At 35.5% G+C, this 23,560-nt stretch overlaps 1 protein-coding gene across 3 annotated transcripts in view; it reads left to right on the top strand.

The window, feature by feature from the left end:
• ZFR (zinc finger RNA binding protein) overlaps positions 1-23,560 on the top strand; it is a 75,311-nt gene that overhangs the window by 30,652 nt on the left and 21,099 nt on the right. For 2 of the 3 annotated variants that reach the window (XM_060146927.1, XM_060146928.1), the window contains 11 exons: positions 1,046-1,237; positions 1,755-2,046; positions 3,782-3,975; positions 5,662-5,781; positions 6,666-6,811; positions 10,739-10,901; positions 12,186-12,391; positions 13,146-13,296; positions 15,883-16,024; positions 20,635-20,732; positions 21,597-21,692. In XM_060146927.1, the coding sequence (XP_060002910.1) occupies positions 1,046-1,237; positions 1,755-2,046; positions 3,782-3,975; positions 5,662-5,781; positions 6,666-6,811; positions 10,739-10,901; positions 12,186-12,391; positions 13,146-13,296; positions 15,883-16,024; positions 20,635-20,732; positions 21,597-21,692 (1,800 nt within the window). The remainder of the gene's footprint in view (positions 1-1,045; positions 1,238-1,754; positions 2,047-3,781; positions 3,976-5,661; positions 5,782-6,665; positions 6,812-10,738; positions 10,902-12,185; positions 12,392-13,145; positions 13,297-15,882; positions 16,025-20,634; positions 20,733-21,596; positions 21,693-23,560) is intronic. The other variant, XR_009539984.1, reaches the window with a different exon arrangement.

Below are 23,560 nucleotides of genomic sequence, written 5' to 3'. Positions count from 1 at the left end.
TTGTTTCAAAAACAGTAACTTTCCTTACTTGTGCACAAGATTTCATTTTGAGGAAGGATTCTCTTGTTTAAAATTTAGAAAATTGTTGTTTTAGTTAATCTCCAAAGTCTCATCGAGCTCTGAGATTCTATGCTGTATATATAATTTTATGCTAATCATATGTCTGTATTAAAACAATTTTTTAAATAATACAGGAAAGAGTAACTATCTAGCCCCACTCAAGAAAAAACAAACTACCCAGCAGTCCTTATTGACCTCCTCTCATTTTAATAAAGCTACCTTCTTCAGTCATCTGCATTGAAGATGATTTTTTTTAATGGTTTTTTGTTTTGTTTTGTTTTTTATTTTTGGCTGCATTGGGTCTTTGTTGCTGCGTGCCGGCTTTTCTCTGGTTGTAGCGAGCAGGGGATACTCTTGGTTGCAGTGCGTGGGCTTCTCATTGCGGTGGCTTCTCTTGTTGCGGAGCACAGGCTCTAGGCGCACGGGCTCAGTAGTTGTGGCTCGTGGGCTCTAGAGCGCAGGCCCAGTTGTTGTGGCGCACGGGCTTAGTTGCTCTGCAGCATGTGGGATCTTCCCGGACCAGGGCTCGAACCCATGTCCCCTGCATTAGCATGTGGATTCTTAACCACTGCACCACCAGGGAAGCCCTGAAGACAATTTTTAATGTATAATTTCACTATTTTGATGGCTAGTATTACAATAATACTATTTTTCCTTCGAAAGAGATAAAATTTTGGCTGTTAAATATTTTAAATAGGCTTTTGTTTAGGGTGGCATGGATTCTAACACAGATCCTATGTGAAAATGCATTCTGTGTTTGAAAAATAAAAGAAAGTGTTAGGTAAATGTATTCTTGGAAAACAAGGTACAGAGAACCACTGATATATCATATATGTAGGGAAACCACATGCTGTTGTTCAGTTGCGTTTAAAAAATGTGTAGTGCTGATTTTTTAATGAGTATTAGAGATTTGAGAATTGAATAATTTCAAATGATGTAGATAGAAAATTAGTGAAGCAAAATTTATTCTTTTTGTTTGAAACAGACTTACAAAGAACATTTAGAAGGGCAGAAACATAAAAAAAAAGAAGCTGCATTGAAAGCCTCACAGAATACCAGCAGCAGCAACAACTCCACTCGTGGGACTCAAAATCAGCTACGTTGTGAGCTCTGCGATGTGTCTTGTACAGGAGCAGATGCGTATGCTGCCCACATTCGTGGTGCTAAGCATCAGAAAGTAGGTGTTTTTTTCCCACACACCCTTATGTCTTACTCTGTTTTCTTCTCCTTTTTCAGTGGGGGGTTTAAAGTAAAGGTGGCTTCAAAATTTGAAAACTTTGAGTGCATTATACACCTTGCTTACATGTATATAAAGGTGACATCAAATACTCTTTGCTTAAGGAAGGAAAGACTGGAGACCTTTCTTCTTTAAATTTAACTAGATCGTTTTTTTCCACCAACTGGAAATTGAGTCATGTGATTGTTTTCTGCCTTTTGTCATGCTTACAACTAGGTTGGTAAGCATGTGGCCAAGTCATTTCCTTACCTGGTGGTAGATGGAATATGTATCCATATCTGCTTCACGGAGATTATTTTGAAAGTAATAAGTTTTTATCTAAAAATGTATAACAAAAAATACAAAAAAGAAAAATATAGTTAAGATTTTCATTTTATAGTGTCTTTTAGACAAACTTTTTTAAAAACTTTTATATTCTGTGAGTTTCCTGACAAATAAATATGCTTTTATTTTGTAGGTTGTTAAATTACACACAAAACTTGGCAAACCCATTCCTTCAACAGAACCAAACGTTGTTAGCCAAGCTACTTCTTCAACAGCCGTGTCTGCTTCAAAACCAACTGCCTCTCCTTCAAGCATTGCAGCAAGCAATTGTACTGTGAATACTTCATCAATTGCAACTTCTTCAGTGAAAGGTCTTACAACTACAGGAAACTCGTCTCTTAATAGCACAGCCAACGCTAAAGTATCAGCAGTGCCTGCAAATATGGCTGCCAAGAAAACATCTACACCCAAAATAAACTTTGTTGGCAAGTACTGAAGATTCTCTGTGTTCCTTCTAACTCTGTTAAAGTGATGTTTCTCTTCCATTCCAGGACTAACCCTTCTACTTTTGCTGTTGTATCAGTCTTCTCCTTTCCTGGGACCTTATTCAATCATATATCTGTATTTTTTTCTTGAAATTTTTTCAGTTCCCTTTTCTTCAGCCAGCAGGTATACCTGTGTCTTTCATAATCTTAAAAAAATATATGTATATATTTTCCCATTTCTCAGGCTGCTAACCTAATTCTTATTTTCTCTACTTACTGTCCAGTCCTCAGTCTCTTACAGTGTTTCGACTCTGTGCTTTTCTGAAACTGCTTTCAGGAGTCATCAAAGACCTACTTGCCTGATTGATTGAGTGGCCAGTTTTCTGTTTCATGCTTTTGACCTCTCTAACATTTGACACAGTTGACTGCTATACCTTAAAGCTTAAGATATGTCTCTGTCTCTATTCCATGTCCACTCACCTCTTCCCCGGGTATCTTTATTGGTTCTCCTGCCTTCATGTTCATTAACTGGTGGTGTTCCTAAGATTCTGATTTTGGCCCTCATCTCACTTACCTAGTATTCATGAGTGGTCTCATCTATTCCACTGTGTATGCAGTGAGTTTAAACTCAGTTGGGCCAATTCAAAACCCCCACCTGAGTTCTAGAGCCATATTTTAGGTATTTACTGGTCACTATCTGTATGGTTCTGTTGATGCCTACTAGTGTCTCATTCTAACTTTTTATCTCATCACAAGAGTACCATGAAATAATCTCATAAGCTGCTGCTTTTTCACATGGAGAACTTCACTGACATCATTTCTTCTTATTTATTGCCTCTTCCAGTCGTTTATCTAGTCCTTTTGTTTCTGTCACTACAGTATTTCTCCAAAAAGTGTTGTTTCCTCTTCAGAGCCACTGCCTTGGTTTTTTGGGTTTTTTTGTGGTATGCGGGCCTCTCACTGTTGTGGCCTCTCCCGTTGCGGAGCACAGGCTCAGCGGCCATGGCTCACGGGCCCAGCCGCTCCGCGGCATGTGGGATCTTCCCAGACCGGGGCACAAACCCGCGTCCCCTGCATCGGCAGGCGGACTCTCAACCACTGCGCCACCAGGGAAGCCCCCCATAGTCTTTTTAACGCCATGTTTTTGTGCTTTTCTTGTACATACCACTGTTTCTGTTTAGACATCATTCTCTTTTTTTCTGCCCGACAGTTCATACTCATTGCTCTTCTTTCAAAGCCCAGCTCAAGTGTCACACCCTTGGTAAAGCCATTCTTAACTGGGTCAGTTTAAAGGGTTGTGGCTCCTTTCCTTTACATTCCCACAATACTGTTAATACTTATAACAGCACTTGCCACATTGTACTCTAATGACTTATATATTCCCTTAAATTGTTGGCACCTCAAAGACAGCCACACTGTCTTATTCTTATTATATTACTAGAACTTAGGACAGTGCCCCATCCCATCCCATAAGAGCCATGGTGGGGACAGAGAGCACCACTGGATATTGGAACGTAGAGAAGGGGAAAGAAAATTCAGACATGTATTTAATTAATAAGATAAAAAAGCCAAGTGGTTTACGTGGCTTTTCAAACTTCTGACCTGCTCTGTGTCAGGCAGGAGTTTGACAATTGGTAGAAAAGATCAGAACTTTATCTGAAGTTCTTGTTGTATCAAGCCGTACATTATACAAAAAGAAAATTTAAATCACTATAATTCTTTTATGCTCTTCTAGGTGGTAATAAGCTGCAATCAACAGGAAATAAAACAGAAGACTTAAAAGGAACCGAATGTGCTAAAAGCACTCCTGTCACTGCTGTACAGATCCCGGAAGTAAAGCCAGACACAGTGTCAGAACCAGTCACACCTGCGTCCCTTGCTGCTTTGCAGAGTGATGTGCAGCCAGTGGGCCATGATTATGTGGAGGAGGTATTGATTTGAGAATACTACTGCTGTGAGATCAGATAAAGGGAAGACGTGTGTCTTTGTTACAAGCATGCTTTACATGTATAATTATATTGAATTATATTTTAGGTTTAGATTATTTAAAAAGGAATATCAAAGGCATCTTCGTTGAAGGTTTTTTTTTAAGCTTGCCTAAGTGACATCACAATTTTTTTGTTAACTTCTCTCTTTCCCTGCTGACAGCCATCACTGTGGTGTGAAGTAACTTTCCATCTATTTGGCAGGCATTCTTTTAATATAACCCTTCTACTGTTCTTCTGAACAGAAAAAGTAATAAAAATTGTGAGCAGCAGAAATGAAAAAGACAGCAAATATTTCCTTCCGAACAGTCAGTTTCATGTGTAAAATTAAGGTTGCTGATTTAACAGATACTGTTTATTTGATTTCCCAAGCTGATTAGAAAACTATTCCTGTTTTACAGACTAAGTAACTGAATAAATGGAGGATGAGGGAACGTCAGAGGGGCTTGATAAATATTTGCTGTTAGCAGAAAGACTAACATACAGTGGTGTAGCCCTACTCTTTACTTTTGCTGTATTGTAGAACAATTGTAGAGAACAAGTTCTCTGAGCTTCAGTGTCTACATCTATAAAATTTGGTTATCTCCTAGCAAAGTTACGAAGCTTAGATGAAGTAAAGTACCTAGCACAGTGCCTAGCCTACAGTAGATTTTTAGCAAGTATTTATTTGTTCCTTCATCCTTTTCCGCATCAAGAAAAATTACATATTGAGTTCTTTGTTTACAGGGTGGAAAATTGGGCTATGCAGTTTGAAAGTAGTTCATATACAATTTTAATTTAAAGTTATACCTCTTGGGAATTCCCTGGTGGTCCAGTGATGGAGGCTTCATGCTTCCACTGCTGGAGGCATGGGTTTGATCCCTGGTTGGGGAACTAAGATTCCACAATGCCGTGCATAGCGCAGCCAAAAAAAAGGACATTTAAAGGTTAATAAACTTCTTTAAAAATAAATTAACTAATTAAAGTTATAGCTCTTAAAAGAGTAAGACTTGGTTGTCTAAAAAAAAAAAAAATGTACAGCCAGAACACCTTAATTGCCAGTGATGTTGGGTAAAATAATCTTAAACTTCAGAGAATTGAGTTCAGAACCAATTTTTAAAACTTGCACCGTTTGAACTTAGAATTCACTGTAGACTTTTTAATAACATTCTAGCCTACTTGTCTTCCTAACTGGTTGTGCAGTTAGAAAAAAATTGATACTGGTTTTCTATAAAGTTACATGTATAAAGTCTTGGGCTTTATAGAAATAAATGTGAATAATGCCTTTCATCATCTTTATCTCCATTTCCAAGAACAGTACCTGGCCAGTAGCAAGTATTGAGTAAATATTTATTATAGAATTTAAGGTATCTAATTGCATTTAAATCTAAATGTTTATATATAGACACAAGTATTAAAAGTTAATTACAAGAGCCAAATACATGCTAACACGTCTTGCATGCTACAGTTAAAAATTCTAACCTTTAGTTCATTTCTGTAGATTATCCTTTTTAAAAAGTATAGACATAGCCCTGTTTTCTTCTCACTTCAAATTCTAAAAGTTGTTTACAACCCATGAGGGTCTATAATTGAAAACTTCAACTGTAACATTCCTGTTGTGATTCTTGAATTTTTTTTTTTCCACATCAAGGTACGAAATGATGAAGGAAAAGTAATTCGATTCCATTGCAAATTGTGCGAGTGCAGCTTTAATGATCCCAATGCTAAGGAGATGCACTTAAAAGGGCGAAGACACAGACTTCAATATAAAGTGAGTAAAATTTCAGCTGTTTTCCCTTTTTATATGTCTTCGAACATTCTAGATTCAAAAACAAGGCCTCTAAATATAACTAAGTCCATGAACTCCCACTCCAGAACTGGCATGTAATGTCTCACATAGAGTCAGATGTTTAGTCTTTATTGACTAGTTTGTTATACTTAGGAAAAAATGATATCATATTTCATTACTTGTAGTGGCAAAATAAAGCTATAACATTATTTGGATCAAGTAATCATGTAAAGACAATTGCATCACAGGAAGTGTTTGAAAGAAGTGTCAGGTCTCCATTCTTTTCCTTTATCTTGGCAGAATCCCCACTAAAATGAATTATGAGATGAGGAATTCTTCATTGAAAACACTTCAAGTGATAAGTTAAATCTAAATAGTGTATTCAAAGTTTTTAATTAGGTTGGACTAATGCACTAGATTCATGTTTTCTAAACACAGAAGTGAAAGTTAAAATAATAGTCTGTTAAAGGGCAATACATTTATATGAAAAGAAACTTTTTGACCCCACACTCAGGTATCTAGAATCATTTACTTACAAACAAAGGAAAATTAATAACTATCAGTCTTCTAAGGATTTCTTTTATTGGTTAGCACTAAGTTATGTACGTTTTACATACTAAATGTATAACTTTAAACTTTAACAACTAAGAATTTTGGGAGTGGGAAGGAAAGAAGAATGTTTATGAATGTATTCTGAATTTTTCCTCTGATTCAACTTATTTTACTGCATTTACTCTTAAAATAGGAAATTTGCAAATAAAAGCCCCTACGATGAAAGAATATGTGGGATTGTATGATTTAAAGATACGTGTAGTAGGTTGTTGGAGGGGTTGCTGGTTTTTCAAATATCTTGTCTGTATTAACAGAAAAAAGTAAATCCAGATCTGCAAGTAGAAGTAAAACCCAGTATTCGAGCAAGAAAGATTCAAGAAGAGAAAATGAGGAAGCAAATGCAGAAAGAGGAGTATTGGCGAAGAAGAGAAGAAGAGGAACGCTGGAGAATGGAAATGAGGTTAGTATCTTTAATAGCACGATAAGTGGTTTAGCCTTTCTAAAAAAACGTAGCTATTCTGAGTATGTGACATCTATTCAGAGCAATCCAGATTTATTTAATATACTTTTTTTTAGATTTATTTATTATTTTATTTATTTATTTATTTTTGGCTTTGTCAGGTCTTAGTTGTGGCACACGGGATCTTCATTGAGGCGTGCAGGATCTTCGTTGTGGCACGCGGGATCTTCGTTGTGGCGCACAGGCTTCTCTCTAGTTGTGGAATGTGGGTTTTCTCTTCTCTAGTTGTGACACACAGGCTCCAGGGCACACGGGCTCTGTAGTTGTGGCACGCAGGTTCCAGAGCATGTGTGGGCTCTGTAGTTTGCGGCACGCAGGCTCTCTAGTTGAGGCACGCGAGCTCAGTAGTTGAGGCGCGTGAGCTCAGTAGTTGTGGTGTGCAGGCTTAATTGCCCCGCAGCATGTGGGATCTTAGTTCCCTGACCAAGGATCGAACCTGCGTACCCTGCATTGTAAGGTGGATTCTTTACTACTGGACCACCAGGGATGTCCCTATTTAATATACTTTTAGTTTTCACTTCTCAGGAAGATCTTAGGTCTAGGAGAGAAATGCATTAAAACTAAGTTATTGGCTATTCTAATATTTAACTGTGTCCTTGGTATTAGGAATTAAGTTGGAAATGGTATCTTATATATATTTAAATACATAAATAGTTTAATACTATAAATAAGTGCCTCAGTTTAAAACAAGCAAAATAGAACATTTGGTTACATGATGAAAATATCCAGAATATCAGATTTAGTAGCTTCTAGACATTAATAATGTGTGGGTTTTGGGGTGTTTTTGTTTTTGTATCTCAGGAAACATCTATTATAAAAACTTCAGAGGCTCCAGGGAAGGAGAAATGAGAAACATGTTCAAGAGATATGTAAATGTTTCGTTTTACTGATGTAATTGGCATATCTTTAAATGGTAACAATTAACTGGTTTTTATTATATTCGCAGAGTTGTGCAGTCATTACCACAATCAATTTTAGAACATTTTCATGACCTGCAAGAGAAACCACAAACCCATTAGCAGTCAATCCTTATTCCCCCCCACAACTCCTCCCTCTACCCCCTAGGCAACCACTAATAAACTTTGTCTCAATAGATTCACCTATTCTGGAGATTTCATATAAATGGAATCACAAAATATGTTGTCTTTTGTGTCTGGCTACTTTCACTTAGCATAACGTTTTCAAGGTTCATGCATGTTATAGCATATATCAGCACTTCTTTTTTATAGGTGAATAATATTCCATTATGTGTATGTATCATATTTTGTTTATTCATCAGTTGATGGACATTTGTGTCATCTCCACTTTTGGGCTATCATGAATACTACTGCTATGAGGATTTGTGTACAAGTTTTAAAATGTAATTAAGATAAATATAAACAAGTGTAATATATGTGTATTTTATAACCTACTTTTTTCATTTACATACCAACTCTTTTAAAAAGTAAGCTAGAATTATTTTATCTTATTTTCCATGGCTACATAGTATTCTCTTGTGCAGATGTAAAATTTTCCTTATAACCAATTACATATTGTTAGATATTTAGGTTTTTTACAGTATTTCCCTATTATAATTATTACATTGACCATCCTTGAGGCTATATTATTGCATAAATCATGATTAGTTGCTAATAATAAAGTCTCAGAAACGAAAATGTTTGACTGGCAGATACCCATACGTTTTGCCTGTACTGGATAGTTTAACTGGTTCTCAAACTTTTTGGTCTCAGGACCTTTTATACTCAATAATTACAAAACTCCAAAGAGCTTTTGTGTATATGGGTTATAGCTGTCAACATTTACTGTATTAGAAATGAAAACTGAGAAGTTTAAATATTTATGAATTAATTTTTAAATGACTTTGTTAAAATGTAAATATTGATAATTATAGTATTAGATCAACCATATTTATTAATGTGGATAAATATAATATGCTAACTATAAAATAACTATATTTCTCCCCCAGAATAATGAGAATGACATTGTTTTATATTTTTTCAAATCTCTTTAATGTCTAGCTTAAGGTAGCCTGATTTTTCTATCTACTTCTCTGCTCAACAGGTTGTGATAACACATTTTGCCTCTGGATAACTCCAGTGTACACTCATAAGAGAATGAGAATGGAGAAGGCAAATGTTATTATTATGAAAGTAATTTTGATGTCCTGGATCCCCCTGAAGGTGTCTCAGGAATCACCTAGGGTCCCTGGACCACACTTTGAGAACTGCTTCTATAACTTATTAAAATCTCTGCCAATGAAAGAGTGAAACATGAAAGACAGTTTTGTTTCAACTTTAATTGTTTGTATTGCAGGCAAATTAAATTTTTATTTCATGCTTAACCACTTACATTTCTTCTGTGGTGAATTGCCTGTTTATTTGTTTAACTTACCTGTTGTTGATTTGTACAGATACTTCTTATAGCTATTAACACATTATTAACATGTTACCTTTAAACAATCTTTGTTGTTATGTATGTATCGATTTTTATTTAGGTATCTAAATCTATTTTTCTTATTCTTTATGAAGTTTCTGCCTTTGTAATGCACTGGAAATTTTTCTCTATACCTAGATTACACAGTTACTTCCTCTTTTATTGTTATATCAAATATTTATTAAGCACTTACAGTTTGCCAGGAAGTAGCACGTAGTGTGTTAGACACCAAGTATGAATTGGTAAACAATGGATAAAGGTCCCTGCCCTTATTTAACATAAACAGCTTTAGTAATAACAAAGTATTCAGTACTGGAATGAACATGGTTTTCCAGAGCCTTCAAGCTCAAGACCTAAATAACATAGAAGTATGGTTCTTTCTGTCCTTAGTGGGATGACCTAAAAAGCACTGCTTATTCCCGACTGAAGAAATTGGTGGTTTCTACAGTGCTACTTGAGAAACATACTTCTTTCTTATGTTTTGTGTTAAACAAATTTGTCTGGTAAAAACTTAGTTGTTACAAAACTTTGCTATAAAGACAGGACTACCTTGGGAGTTATTGGTATCCTAGTTTGAAGCTGAAAGCGAAGATAGAACTGAGAAGGAGAGAGTGACATGGTAAAAAAGAAATTAGATTCTGAAAATGTTGACTATTAAAACAGAGGCTACACACAGGCTACACACTAGCTGCCCACAGTCCAAGTTCAGTCCGTGGGTGTTTCATTTGGTACACATGGTATTTTTTGGATACCAACATGAACCAACACTTACCATGTATTACCATCTGTATTCCCTTATGGCAATAATTAATAGCTGTGCTGTGGCTCAGAGCATGTGCTTTCTTCTTTACCATAGTTCCTGTCACCCTTAACATGTCCCCAAAAGTGAAACACGGTGTGAGTTGCCATTTATCTCAGTTGTTTTTCCTCATTGTAGAGAAGTCTCTTTGTCTCTCTGCCTGTATCAGTTGAGGAAATTAAAGGTAGTCTTCAGAAGTTCTCTCTTAGAAAAATTAGGAGAGAGCACATTTCTTTGGAGACATGAAGAAAATTTCTGAATGTATGCTTTGAGTCTTTCACTCACACACATTGTTGGTCTGGTCACATTAGGTAGGCATTTAAGTTTACAGTCTCCTGTAAAGAGGGAGAGGTTAGAAGGAACTCTGAGGTTTCTGGTGCTTGTTCTTTCAACCCTGTCTTCAGGCTGTGAAATTTTGTTTTGCTTTTATCTTTGTTTACTTATTCTCTTTTCACTGGGATTCACTTCCATTTACTGCTAAAGCAAATAAAGGTAATCAGATAACAGTAGGAGAAAAGAGATGTAAGCTAGACTGATTTGGGCTATTTTTTAAATTGCTTTTTATATCATTATTGATTTAAATTCTTGGGTTGTATTTTTCTTATAGACTTACAGTATCATTCTCTATGTTTCAGACGTTATGAAGAGGACATGTACTGGAGAAGAATGGAGGAAGAACAGCATCATTGGGATGATCGCCGCCGAATGCCTGACGGAGGCTATCCTCATGGTCCCCCAGGCCCACTAGGCCTCCTGGGAGTCCGACCAGGCATGCCTCCTCAGCCACAGGGGCCTGCAGTGAGTGTCCACTTGGTTTACATAGGGGGTGAAAGTGTAAGACTGGCTCAGCATTGGAAGATAACAGTTTGGGGAGCTAATTTTTAGACCTAATAATATCCAAGTCCCAATATAAGTTTTTCATCTGATTTAGAATTTTCCCTCCTTTTATTACAGGTTCTCAACTTGTGTCCTTATTTATGAGGACTTCATAGAATTTCCATGCATCTTTCTTACTTTCACTATGAGTTAAGGGAGCAGAGCTTCTTTTGCCAACTCTTCTTTCACATAAGAGATTTTCTTGCCTTTGTTCTTTAGATTGTCAAGAACAACTAATTTTGAAGGCAGTTGCTTTGCTTTCAGAATTATTCTTATCTTCCCATTACCAGTGGTTTAGAGTCTTTTTTCCTTTTTCAAATTATGAAAAAAAACCTACCACTACTTCTAAATTAAGTGCAGGACAAGGGGTAAGTAAATGGTCCAAGATGAGCACACAGTGGATGTATTAGGAGAACTGTAGGCAAGAGCTGCATCTTGAGAGTTTGTGTTCTGTGGAAGCTAGATAAAAGAAGACATACTGGGCTTCCTTGGTGGCGCAGTGGTTGAGAGTCCGCCTGCCGATGCAGGGGACACGGGTTCGTGCCCCAGTCCAGGAAAATCCCACATGCCGCGGAGCGGCTGGGCCCATGAGCCACGGCGGCTGAGCCTGCGTTTCCGGAGCCTGTGCTCCGCAATGGGAGAGGCCACAACAGTGAGAGGCCCACGTACTGCAAAAAAAAAAAGAAGACATACCTGGGTTATGAGGAATATTTCATATAAGTTCAGACTGCAGAAAACAAGATGTTTTTATTCTTTGTTCTGTTTTCTAGAGGGCACTTAGAAGGAAACAGCAACAAATTCCTGCTCTTAAACTATTCTTTCTCATTTGTCTTTCCATAGAATAAGTATTTGTGAAACTTGTTTTATTAAAAGCAAAACATTTCAGAATCGCTGGTTGTTAAAGTTGAGTAGAAAGTATTTTTATAACCTTAGATGGTGTGTATTATAATTTTACTTGTTTTGAGGCAAAGCATGCATATATACATAGATGCATACTCATTCTTGATAGTGTAACTTTCCATAGTTTACGTGTTTGTTTTTACTGAGATGGAAAGAAGGGAAAAGATGGCTTTAAATGGACATTTTGCATAATTGACTTTTTTATTGAAAAGGTGTCACAAACATATGTATAGTTGAAAAATAATAATTTACTTTTGCTTGGGAAGCATTTTTTTTTAATGAAGTTATCTTTTTTGTCTTCTCCAGCCCTTACGTCGTCCTGACTCATCTGATGATCGATATGTAATGACAAAACATGCAACCATTTATCCAACTGAAGAGGAATTACAGGCAGTTCAGAAAATTGTTTCTATCACTGAACGTGCTTTAAAACTTGTTTCAGACAGCTTGTCTGAGCATGAGAAGAGCAAGAGCAAAGAGGGAGATGATAAGAAAGAGGGAGGTAAAGACAGGTGTGTTTTCAGAGTTTTTTACTTTTGTTTAATTTTGGTTTCCCTTATGTGGACTTCTTATACTTGAAATAAAAGTTACAAAGACTGAAAATTCTCTGTTGTCAGTCTACATGTGTTATGCTTGTGTTAGATATTTAATGTATTCAGCTGTTTTTTGCTGAAATGAAAAATAACAGAATTTCATACAGTCTCCAACCTTGTAATTTTACTCATTTTATTTAAATTTATATAAAACTATTTCAAGTCTGTTTTCAAAGCAGCCTTTATAGTTTTCAATTGCATTTAGCTGCTCTTCAGTTTTTATTTATCTGTTGCATCTGTTTACTCTTTGTTTTAGCAGCTTATTTTTCCTTAACACATTGACCCATAAGTGAATAAGCTCAAGCTTTAGCAACATCTTTCATATCAAGTTTGCATTATGATCTATAACTTTTCATTTTCCCCTTAACCATTTGGAAATATCTTTGTATATATTGAACATGACTTTTGTTCTAATTTGTAAAGTGAGACGCAGAAAAGTGTTAAATGGCCTTCGCGTTGCAGTTGTCCTTGTGAGAACTTATCTCTTGATTTATTAATTTATCCATATTTCTTATCTAAGTGAAGGACACTTCTAAAAATATTGTTTTTATACTGTAGTTGATTGAGAATTTTAACGGTGTAAAAGTTATTTCACTTACTATTGTGTGTTGAGAGATTATCGTGGTTTTGGTTGAGAAGGGAAATGTCATAATATAACTTGATTTCACTGCAGAGCTTTAAAAGGAGTTTTGCGAGTGGGAGTATTGGCAAAAGGATTACTTCTCCGAGGAGATAGAAATGTCAACCTTGTTTTGCTGTGCTCAGAGAAACCTTCAAAGACATTATTAAGCCGTATTGCAGAAAACCTACCCAAGCAGCTTGCTGTAAGTATTATGGAAATGTTCATTTTTACCCCTTGTCTGGTTCAAAAGTTTTTGGCAGGACTAACTGTGCTTCAGCTTAATCTTAAGCCTGCCTTTAAAGTTTTGGTTTGACTTTCCGAATTGAATTTTTTCCTGATTGTACAAATTGGTAGGACTGTTTTCTACTTTGTCTTTTTAGGTTTTATAGTGCTCCTCTTTGGCATGAAGCCATCTTGCTAATTTATTTTAAAATATAAAATTGCAGCACATGTCCTCTTCCTGTTCTTTTTTCCAAGAGTTGAATCATTAAGAGATGAGACTTTAGGGAAGAAATGGGGGTTTTTTGTTTTGTTTTTTAAACAAAGCCCATGTATGTAAAGCAAGCTTAAATTTTTAGGATTCATGAACTTCTTGCCTATTTAGTTGAATATATGTTTTTAATAAAGTATAGTAACTAAAATAGAGACTCTTTCTGATTTGAATTTCCCCAGTTTTATTATGATTACTTTCAGTTTTCTACGTGTTATAGTCGTAGGTCTTAGCTCTCACTGTCTCTCTTCAGCAAATTGTGGCAATGCACAATTAGTAGAATATCCCCTTTTGGTCCTACAAAAAAAACTTTTTTAAGTTTGAATTTTTAAAATTTTTATATAGTATCTTGTCAGAATCACAGACTGGGATTTAAAATAAAGATTTCTTGAATAACTTAATGTATAAAACTTATTTAGATATTTGAAATCCAAGAATTGACATTTCATTGGTAATATGTATTCCACAGTAATGTCAGAATAAATAGTACCTGACCACAGCAGAGCAACCGATACCAAAAGGGATAGTGAAGCATGCTATTAAACTTGAGCTCTGGGCTTCCCTGGTGGCACGGTGGTTGAGAGTCCGCCTGCCGATGCAGGGGACACGGGTTCGTGCCCCGGTCCGGGAAGATCCCACAGGCCGTGGAGGGGCTGGGCCCGTGAGCCATGGCCGCTGAGCCTGCGCGTCCAGAGCCTGTGCTCCGCAACGGGAGAGGCCACAACAGTGAGCGGCCCGCGTACGGCAAAAAAAAAAAAAAAAAACTTGAGCTCTGACGACTGTGGCACTTACTGTTGTTTGCTTTATATTACCATTGTTCCAGATGTGAAGTTTCTTACTGTAGATTAGTCTTTTTAAGTATTAGGAGCCAAGAGAATTGTCATTGTGTGTCTACTTGTTACCCTTTGTTGACGCTGCTAGAGCAATGAAGGGGAGGAGACTCAGAAGAGGTTTGAGGACTTTGAAAAAATTATATAATTTGCGAGAAACATCTTGATCCTAAATTGTGGTGTTTAGTAAATCTACAAAGCAGGGGGGCTTCCCTGGTGGCGTGGTGGTTAAGAATCCACCTGCCAGTGCAGGGGACATGGGTTCGAGCCCTGGTCTGGGAAGATCCCATATGCTGCAGAGCAACTAAGCCCGTGCGCCACAACTACTCAGCCTGCGCTCTAGAGTCCGCAAGCCACGACTTCTGAGCCCGCATGTTGCAACTACTGAAGCCCACGCGCCTGGAGCCTGTGCTCTGCAGCAAGAGAAGCCACAGCAGTGAGAAGCCCTCACACCACAAGGAAGAATAGCCCCCACTCGCCGCGCACAGCAATGAAGAGAAAGCCCGCGCACAGCAATGAAGACCCAACACAGCCCCAAAAAACTACAAAGCAGAAAATACTATATCCTAACTAAATAATTAACAATTACACTAAAAGCAGCATACTCTTTCCAAATCATTCTATGTACTTACTGTAAAGTGGATAAGCAAGAGAAATAGAATTTATTATCATCATCATCATTGTCATAGTTAATGTTTATATAATTATTACTATGTACCAGGCACTGTTTTAAGTGCTTTATATAGTTAATTCATTTATTCTTCCAACAATCCTATAGGTTAGATAAAATTACTGTCCCTATTTTATAAAAACAGGTAAAGGGGAGTTAAATAATTTGCCCATCTTCATATCATTAGTAAAGTAGCAGAGCTAGGATTTGAACCTAGATACTGTGCTGTAAACAATCTGTGTAATTTCTGTGGAGTCTTCATTTGTTCATATATACTGAGACTTATTTCATGTGTACTGAATTGCAGTGAATCCTGGTTTTTCTTCTGTTGATCAGGACTTTCTGCTCCCTGATAAAATGTAGATCTGTTGAGTTCACAGACAAGGTACACTGGGAATGTTTGAATTATGGCTCCTGTTAGTTTCAGATATCTATTTTAGTCTCATTCATATTCTGCAAGTACTTAACTACCCAAGATGCTATTAGGAAGGTACGGTAATAAATAGGGCAGTGTTTCTTTTATCCAAGAACTCATCATCTAAGAGAGACATACACACATACAAATAACTCATATGATACAAGTAATGGTAAATATTAGTTCAACAAAATTCTAAAAGGAAAGAGGAGCAAGAGATTTATAATATTTGCATGTATTACAAGGCTTCTTGGGGGAGTAATATATGATCTAGTCCTTATAAAATGGTTAAGGTAGTGAGAAAATGAAAGAGACATAGTGAAACTGCTTTGTTTGATAATGTTAAAAGGTCCATCTAATTTCCTGTACTCTTCATTACATAGGTTATAAGTCCTGAGAAGTATGACATAAAATGTGCAATTTCTGAAGCGGCAATAATTTTGAACTCATGTGTGGAACCCAAAATGCAAGTCACTATCACCCTGACGTCTCCAATTATTCGAGAAGAGAACATGAGGGAAGGAGGTTGGAAAGCCATTAAACATTCTACTTTCTATTAACTTTTTTTTTCCCATTTACCTACTCTTTAAGATGGCATTAAGCCCTAGAAGGCAACATGCTGGCATTACATATGAATTTGATAGATTTGACGTATATAGCAACCAGTTTTGCTTAAGATCATTTCCCAGATCTTTTATTAATGTCTTTTTAGCAATGTACTTTTATATAAAACACTCATGGTATTATTGATTTTCTTGATTTTTTTTTCTTTTCTTGCTAACCTCAGATTTCTGGAAAAAAAAAAAAGTTCAAAATTATTCTTACCAGCATAGTTGACCCATGAACAAATTAAAGAAATGTTGCTAGTGAGGGGCCACAAATTTAACTTCTGTTAAGTTCTTGTTCTTGTCTTAAAAAAAGACAAGAGAGTTCCATAAATAAAATTGGTTAAATATTCATAACACAGTTTAAGAGGCATTGTTATGTATGTAATCATGGATTTGGCTTGTCCTGAGGTAAATATTTCTGGTTCTCTGAGGTTGCTCTTTGGTTTGAAGCGTTTTCATAAATGCAGAGCATCCTAATGCACGTAGATTTGGGCATCTGACCCCACTATTATACTAGAGATATTGAAAACTAAATGGTGTTGGCATAGCTAGTGAGTTACAGCACAATTCAGGGTTTTTAAACTTACTTTACAATTGTAGAATATGAAATCCTGCTGGTGCCAGCAATGTTGCTTTAGGGACTATTGTGTAACATTTTCAAAGCTTCAAAAGCTTTTAAGCCAAAAAGCATGGTCAGTGTCTGCCGTATGTTGGTTCTGTTGTTTTATGGGTCAGATAAAATTTACTTTGTTTCCTTTCATGTTGTTTTTGTACATCTTAATTTGTTGATATGGAGTTATAGTCTACACTAATATTTCTTTGTGATACAGATAGAGGAGAAAAGAATACTTAATTTGTCTAATAGCATAAGTAGGCTCTCAATTACTGTCCCTTTAAATTTGTTTTCTTACAGCAAAGCAATTTTTTTTAAGGCACTGGGCTTTCCACAACCCAGGAAAAGATAATTTTTACTAAAAATGCGATCATTGGGAGACATGTCTAACTTTGCATACATTATATATACACGATATATCAGGACTTGTATGTTGTGTAAGCTTTGCATCTTAAAAATGGGTTTGTGTAGAGGATCTTTTATATGAGCATGAGTTTTCCCACTCAAGGTCTGGCTGTGGATATTGCTGGAAAAACAGTGTCTGAGTCAATCTGGTCAATTCATATGCAGCATATGACTCTTAGGATTTGAAAAAGAAATCTTCGCGATTATGTTATAAATAATAGTTGCTGTATTTCATATGAAATTATACTCATATAACCATTTAACTTTATTTCAGAGCACATCTTGTCCAGTCATATTTAGGCTTGCTTAAATTGGTGCAGTATCAAGTAATTTTATTTTGTTGCAAAAGTCTAAAGTTAATAGTATCATATTTGTAGTAGTCTTTAATAATCTATCCCTTCTAAAGGAAACAAAATTATATTTTTGTCTGACCCAGACTTGAGTTATTGTTCTGAATTTCATAAATATTATGGTGAGAGAAGTGGTCAGTCCAAAATTGAAAGATTTTACTTCAAGACACTGAGCTGAAAAGTTGGATGTGCAAAAAGTGTAGAAACATTGATAGTGTTCTTTGCTGCAGATAACTGCAGTAAATCATGTCTTTAGCTTCATTATGAAGATTGCTGCAGAATAACGGTATGTATTCTCTCTCACTGCAGCTCTGAATGCTCTGTGTCTTAAAATCATTTAAAGCCTATAGCTTGCTTTGGGGAGTTAGTACAGGGGTAAGGAAGGCTTTGCCGGAAGAGCACTTGTAAATCGTGAGACTGGCGACTTGCGCATAGTTGTGGTAGCCTCTTAATGCGTAATGGTCCTGTTTGATACCAAAAATTATTTAAAGGAGATGATTAAATTGCCCAAATAACTGTTAAACACATTACAGATCTATTTTATGTTACTGTGTTTGACAGTTAAACATTAAGTAAACATTTAATTGACTTGAAGCTTGAAATGTACAAAATGCGCTAACCCTTGCTACAGCGTCTCTTCTGTAGCAGGTCAAGTATTATGTGTGTTTTTTTCCACCTTTAGCTTATCAGGCCCGGTCCAAAGCCTTCTAGCAGAGGGAATTGATTCCTGTCAGGGGTTGCTGCCAAGACATCGGAAGGATTTTTGACCAAGGTTTTCAAAAGCTCAGTGTCACACCTGCCATTTGATTAAGGAGGGATTTTGGATGCAGAGTCTGGCATTTATTGTCCTTTGTGTGGCTGTTTTGTTTGTTTTGTCTTTGTCTCTCCTAGAATTGAGCAGTGTTCACACTAGTTTTTAAATTGTTGGGTGGATTACATATTTTACATAACCATGTTAATTTAAATTAATATATTCCCATTAACTTTTAATCATAAAATAGTGTGGACACAGCATGTCTTCTAACTGGTGATTAACCCCTTAAAATTTATGAAACACACTTTTGTAGGGTAAGAATTTGCTTTCTTTTAAATAAATTAACTGGTTTTGTTTTGTTAACTGGGTATTAGGAAGAAAGTATGATCTTAGTACAATATATCTAAGGGGTTAATCCACTTGAAATATAGAATGGGTGCAAAAATCCACACTCTAAATTTGCCAGAAATTTCCTACTTATAGCTCTTAAGTTGTTTTTAAATTGCAATAGGTGTCTTGGCATCTTTGAAATTATATCATTAATTTAAATTTCCAAAGTTATGAATGCTTGTGTGCAAAAGGAAAACTTTTCTTCCGTATTGGAGGAAATTAAAACATGGATTAACATTAAAAATTCAGAAACTTTTAGAAAGAGATTGCACATTATCACCTATTTGCATTTTAGCTTTAGCAGATAATGTAAATAAATAAGGGACATGGAAAGGGTTCTTCGGCATGTTCTGTAACCTTGCTTTGGGGAGTGGTTTTTTGTTGTTGTTGTTTCTTGCTTTTTTTTACTTCTTTAATTAGCTGTGCTTTCCTGTGTTCCTTTTCCTTCTCTCAGAATAGCCCATTTCTTATGTTCATTATATTTCTGGATTCAGTAGTTGGTTTTTCAGGTTTTGAGATTATTAGTTTTTAAAAATTACTACTATTTCTGACTTGATACTTTTCTTTTTAGTACCCACATTCCTCTTTCAGTGTTCATTTTCAGAATGCCACACAGTGTTCTTTGATTATCTGTAAAATTCCCTTCTAATATGTATTCTGAAAATTTGTGCCATCTGATTATGTAAGGAGTAGGAACTAAGAATAAAAAGCCCAGACAAGGGATGAAATTCTTTATTACTTTTTAAATATGCTTTTTAATATGTCATCTACTCAAAATAAGGACAGATATCTTTTAAGATTTCTGAATGCTCATATAAAAATAGACAAATAATTTGCCCAGCGTTGCTAGTACTCTTAAAGTAAAATCATCTTCATGTTTTCTTTTATCGTATATTTCATCTTTTGTCCCACATATTCATTTGGTGCCCTCAATGATTTATAAAATTATATCCTAAATGTCCCATAATTTTGGTGCTTTTTATCTAGAAGACTGTTTTCAGTAGCTTACTTGCCTGGTATATAATTTTCCTATATTTAGAAAATATTTTAAAATCACCACAGTTGTGAATTAGATTGACTTATACCTATGAATAGTTTGATTAGCAAATTTGATTAGCAACTTTTATACACAGTTTACAGATATGTTTTAGATGAACGTAAAGCCGGCCTTTTATGAATGAAAAGTTAACTTCTTGTCCTGATTTAGGTTCAGATTTTCTTAAGTTTTATATAGCTCATTTATGTTTTAATACAATAATCTGATTAAAATCAGTTATTATAACTGACTTGCAACTTAAAAGATTCTACAGATATATCATCAAACCATTCTGCTTACTGCATCTGTTCTATTTCTATACTTATTCTATTTAACCATGCTAGTTCCTATTGCCCTTTTCTACTTTACTCATTGTTTCTCTCCAGTTATTCTTTGAATTACTTCATGGGAACTTTGAATTTTAAAGGGCATTTCATATTCCCTTAATTCTTAAAGCTAAAATTCTCTTGTGGAAGAGAAGTCATTGAACTCTTAGAAATGCCTATTTTTGGCTCTTTATTTTTTTCTATGATTATTACTTCATTGATCATCCCATATTTATTGTTAGTTCTTTGACATTAGCCCCAGAATAACCTATGACCATTTAAAATACTGAACAAACTCAGTAGTTTATTGTACATTCTCATTTATTAAGGTGGATTTTTGTGTTCCCTTTTGTCTTGTCGTCTTTGTGCTGGTGCGCTGTGTCCAGTAATCCTTCCTTTTGATTTTATTTTGGTGGGTAGGGTTTATATTTGCAGAAATTATTTATTATATTTCTAAAATAAAGAGTTTAATTCTCACCTTGATCTTCATATTAGATTATGTGAATTTGTTGAAAATAACTCCCTGGGTACTTTAAAGTGTTGACAGACTCTCAAATGGCTCATGTGACACTGATGCTACTTTAAGGAAGTGTCTTGCTCACCTGGTCAAACACCCATTCCTCACTGCATTTTGCCAATTCAATCCATTTTAGATGTAACCTCGGGTATGGTGAAAGACCCACCGGACGTCTTGGACAGGCAAAAATGCCTTGACGCTCTGGCTGCTCTACGCCACGCTAAGTGGTTCCAGGTTCGGAACATCATTTTACTTTTTTCTTGTAGCCTTATGAGAGAGTAGTTCAGTACAACATGTTTAACTGTGTTTAAACATTTCAAAAGATTGCCCAAGCAATACTATTTTAAATTAAATATCAGAAAATGTTAACATAGAAAGCTGGGTGTGAAGATCTGCATATTGCAGTTACTATTAATTTGACAATAAACTCAGGTTTTGGGGGTGTTTTGTAGTTTGGGTTTTTTTATTTTTATTTTTAGTGGCTATATTTAAAGTAGACTTGTTTAGGAACATCACAAGTTTGTGTACATATATTATATTCCATAAGGCTGCAGATTAACTTTGCTTTAAATAATGGAATATGTGTTTAAAGCTTTGTGTATAGTTTTAAGATTTTCCCCCCCTCTTTCTCTAAGTTAATAAGTATAGGGAATGAAAGGTGAGGAAGCAGCTGTTTGGTTTAGTGACTTTGCAGTTATGCAAAGGCACAGAAAGGAAACCAAACAGATTTCCTTAATCTTTCAGTCCCTAGACAAACTTTTTAGCTCTTTACTTTTTCTTTTATTTCTAATGTAGGCAGACTTTTTTTTGAAGTTTACTGTTTTAAATGAACACAGGTCAAGGTTCACAGGGGATCAAGAACAATTATTCTTGTATAATCTGTTTACTTTGACCTAAAATATCAGCTTTTAAATACTAACCCTGGCATAAAATATTGCTGTAAATGGCAGCTCATTGAATCCAATTTTAAGCGTGGTTATTTTTGTTTTATTTTTATCTGAGCTTCCATTGAACAGTGGTATTTTAACTTTTTTTTCATCAAGGGATACTTTCAGTATTTCTAAGATTAATTCAGTTGGTTTTTGTGTTGCTCTCAAGGCTAGAGCTAATGGTCTGCAGTCCTGTGTGATTATCATACGTATTCTTCGGGACCTCTGTCAGCGAGTTCCAACTTGGTCTGATTTTCCAAGCTGGGTGAGTAATATGTAATTGTATGGTGTGAAAAATAAACATATAGGAAATATTTATGCAGTTTTTTAATAGACTCATCTTACATCTAATTATCAACTTTCTTTTCATTTCCTAAATGTAGTTTTTTTCTTCTAGTGAGAAATCCTGGGGTCTTAATTTTCTGAGAATTCCACTTGATTTTCTTTCTGTATTTTCCTCTCTTTTTTTTTTTAACTCTTCTCACAGTGTTTATTACTTTCTTTAAAATAGGACCGATTATGAGTTGTACATACATAAAGGTGCAAAGAAAACTAAAAATGAGCTATTAATCTACCTATGCAAGGTTTTGTTGACATTTTAACAAAATAATTTAAAAGGAATTTTTAAGATTTAGAAATATACATTATTCAAAAATGCATAAAATTAGGAAATTCAAATAATGCAGAAAGGCATGAAGTAGAAATGAAAGCCTTCTCGTCATTTAAAGGCAAGCCATCTTGACATAGTTTGTTGTGATTTTTTTCCTAGGGGAAAAAATGCATGCATATATATCACGTATGTTCCTTTTTTAAAAAAATATTTATTTGTTTGGTTGTGCTGGGTCTTAGTTGTGGCAAGCGGGCTCCTTAGTTGGGGCTTGCCGGCTCCTTAGTTGCAGCACACCAGCTCCTTAGTTGCGTCACGTGGACTCCTTAATTGTGGCGTGCGAACTCTTAGTTGCAACATGCATGTGGGATCTAGTTCCCTGACCAGGGATCGAACCCAGGCCCCCTGCATTGGGAGCATGGAGTTTTAACCACTGCGCCACCAAGGAAGTCCCATGTATGTTCCTATTATTATTTATGTACATAAATCCCTTTGATATTGAACCGTTTGGGTTCCTACAAGAATTCAGATAGAGAGGGATTCATTCAGAAATATAACTGAAACTACTGATTCCAGAGTTGGGTTAGAGAGAGTTGAATAGCCAGGGTTATCTTAATTCTTTTTTTTAACACTGGAGTGGGTCATGCTGTTTACATTGTTTGCATCTTTCTCAACAAAATGCATCTTGGAGCTCTTTGAGAGCTGTATTGACTATATGGTGTTGCCTTTGTATGGACATGCAGTATTTTATTTAACTGGTATCCATTTAATGGACAGTTGCATTGTTTGCAGTCTTTTGCTATTAAATTTTCATTGTATTGTTATCAGGCTTTTATGAGTATTATATACATGTGATAAATGGCTAGGGTCAATTGCTATAGAATTCCAAGGTCAAAGGACATGTGTTGATTGTTACCGGAAAGGTAGATCATTTAAAACTTCCAAAAATTGTTGAACTGATCATTTCCTTCACACCCTCGCTAACTTTGGGATATCATCACGCTTCTTTAACATGATAGGTAAAAAAAACGGTGTCTCATTTTTTATTTAGATTTCTTTATGTGATTATTGGCATTTGTAATTCTTTTTCTCTTAACTGCCAGTTCCTTTATTATTCGTTTTCTCAATTTATAACTCTATAAGAAATTAACTCTTATCTGTATTAAAAAATAAGTTTTTCCAGTTGTTCATCTGCTTTTCAACTTAATTTTTGCTGTTTTATAAAAGCTTTAAAATCTTTGCAAATTTTAATCCATTAATGTTTTATGACTTAACGGTTTTATTTCTGCTTATAAGATTCTTTCATATTTTAGGTTATAAATTATTCACACATGCTTTCTTCTAGAGCTTTTTTCCCCCCATCATATGATATTTTCTACAGATGATTGCTTGCTTGTTTATTTAGTTCTTTAGTCGTAATACATAGCAAACCTCCTGGAAGGATGTATTTCATATTACAACAGTGGTTATCTCTCAGTAGTGAGTATTGAGTAGTGAGATTGGTAGAGATCTGTAATGTTTGGATT

Source organism: Lagenorhynchus albirostris, chromosome 3 (genome assembly GCF_949774975.1).
Source record: "Lagenorhynchus albirostris chromosome 3, mLagAlb1.1, whole genome shotgun sequence".
NCBI lineage: Eukaryota > Metazoa > Chordata > Mammalia > Artiodactyla > Delphinidae > Lagenorhynchus > Lagenorhynchus albirostris.
This window is presented reverse-complemented; position numbering and strand designations above follow the sequence as displayed.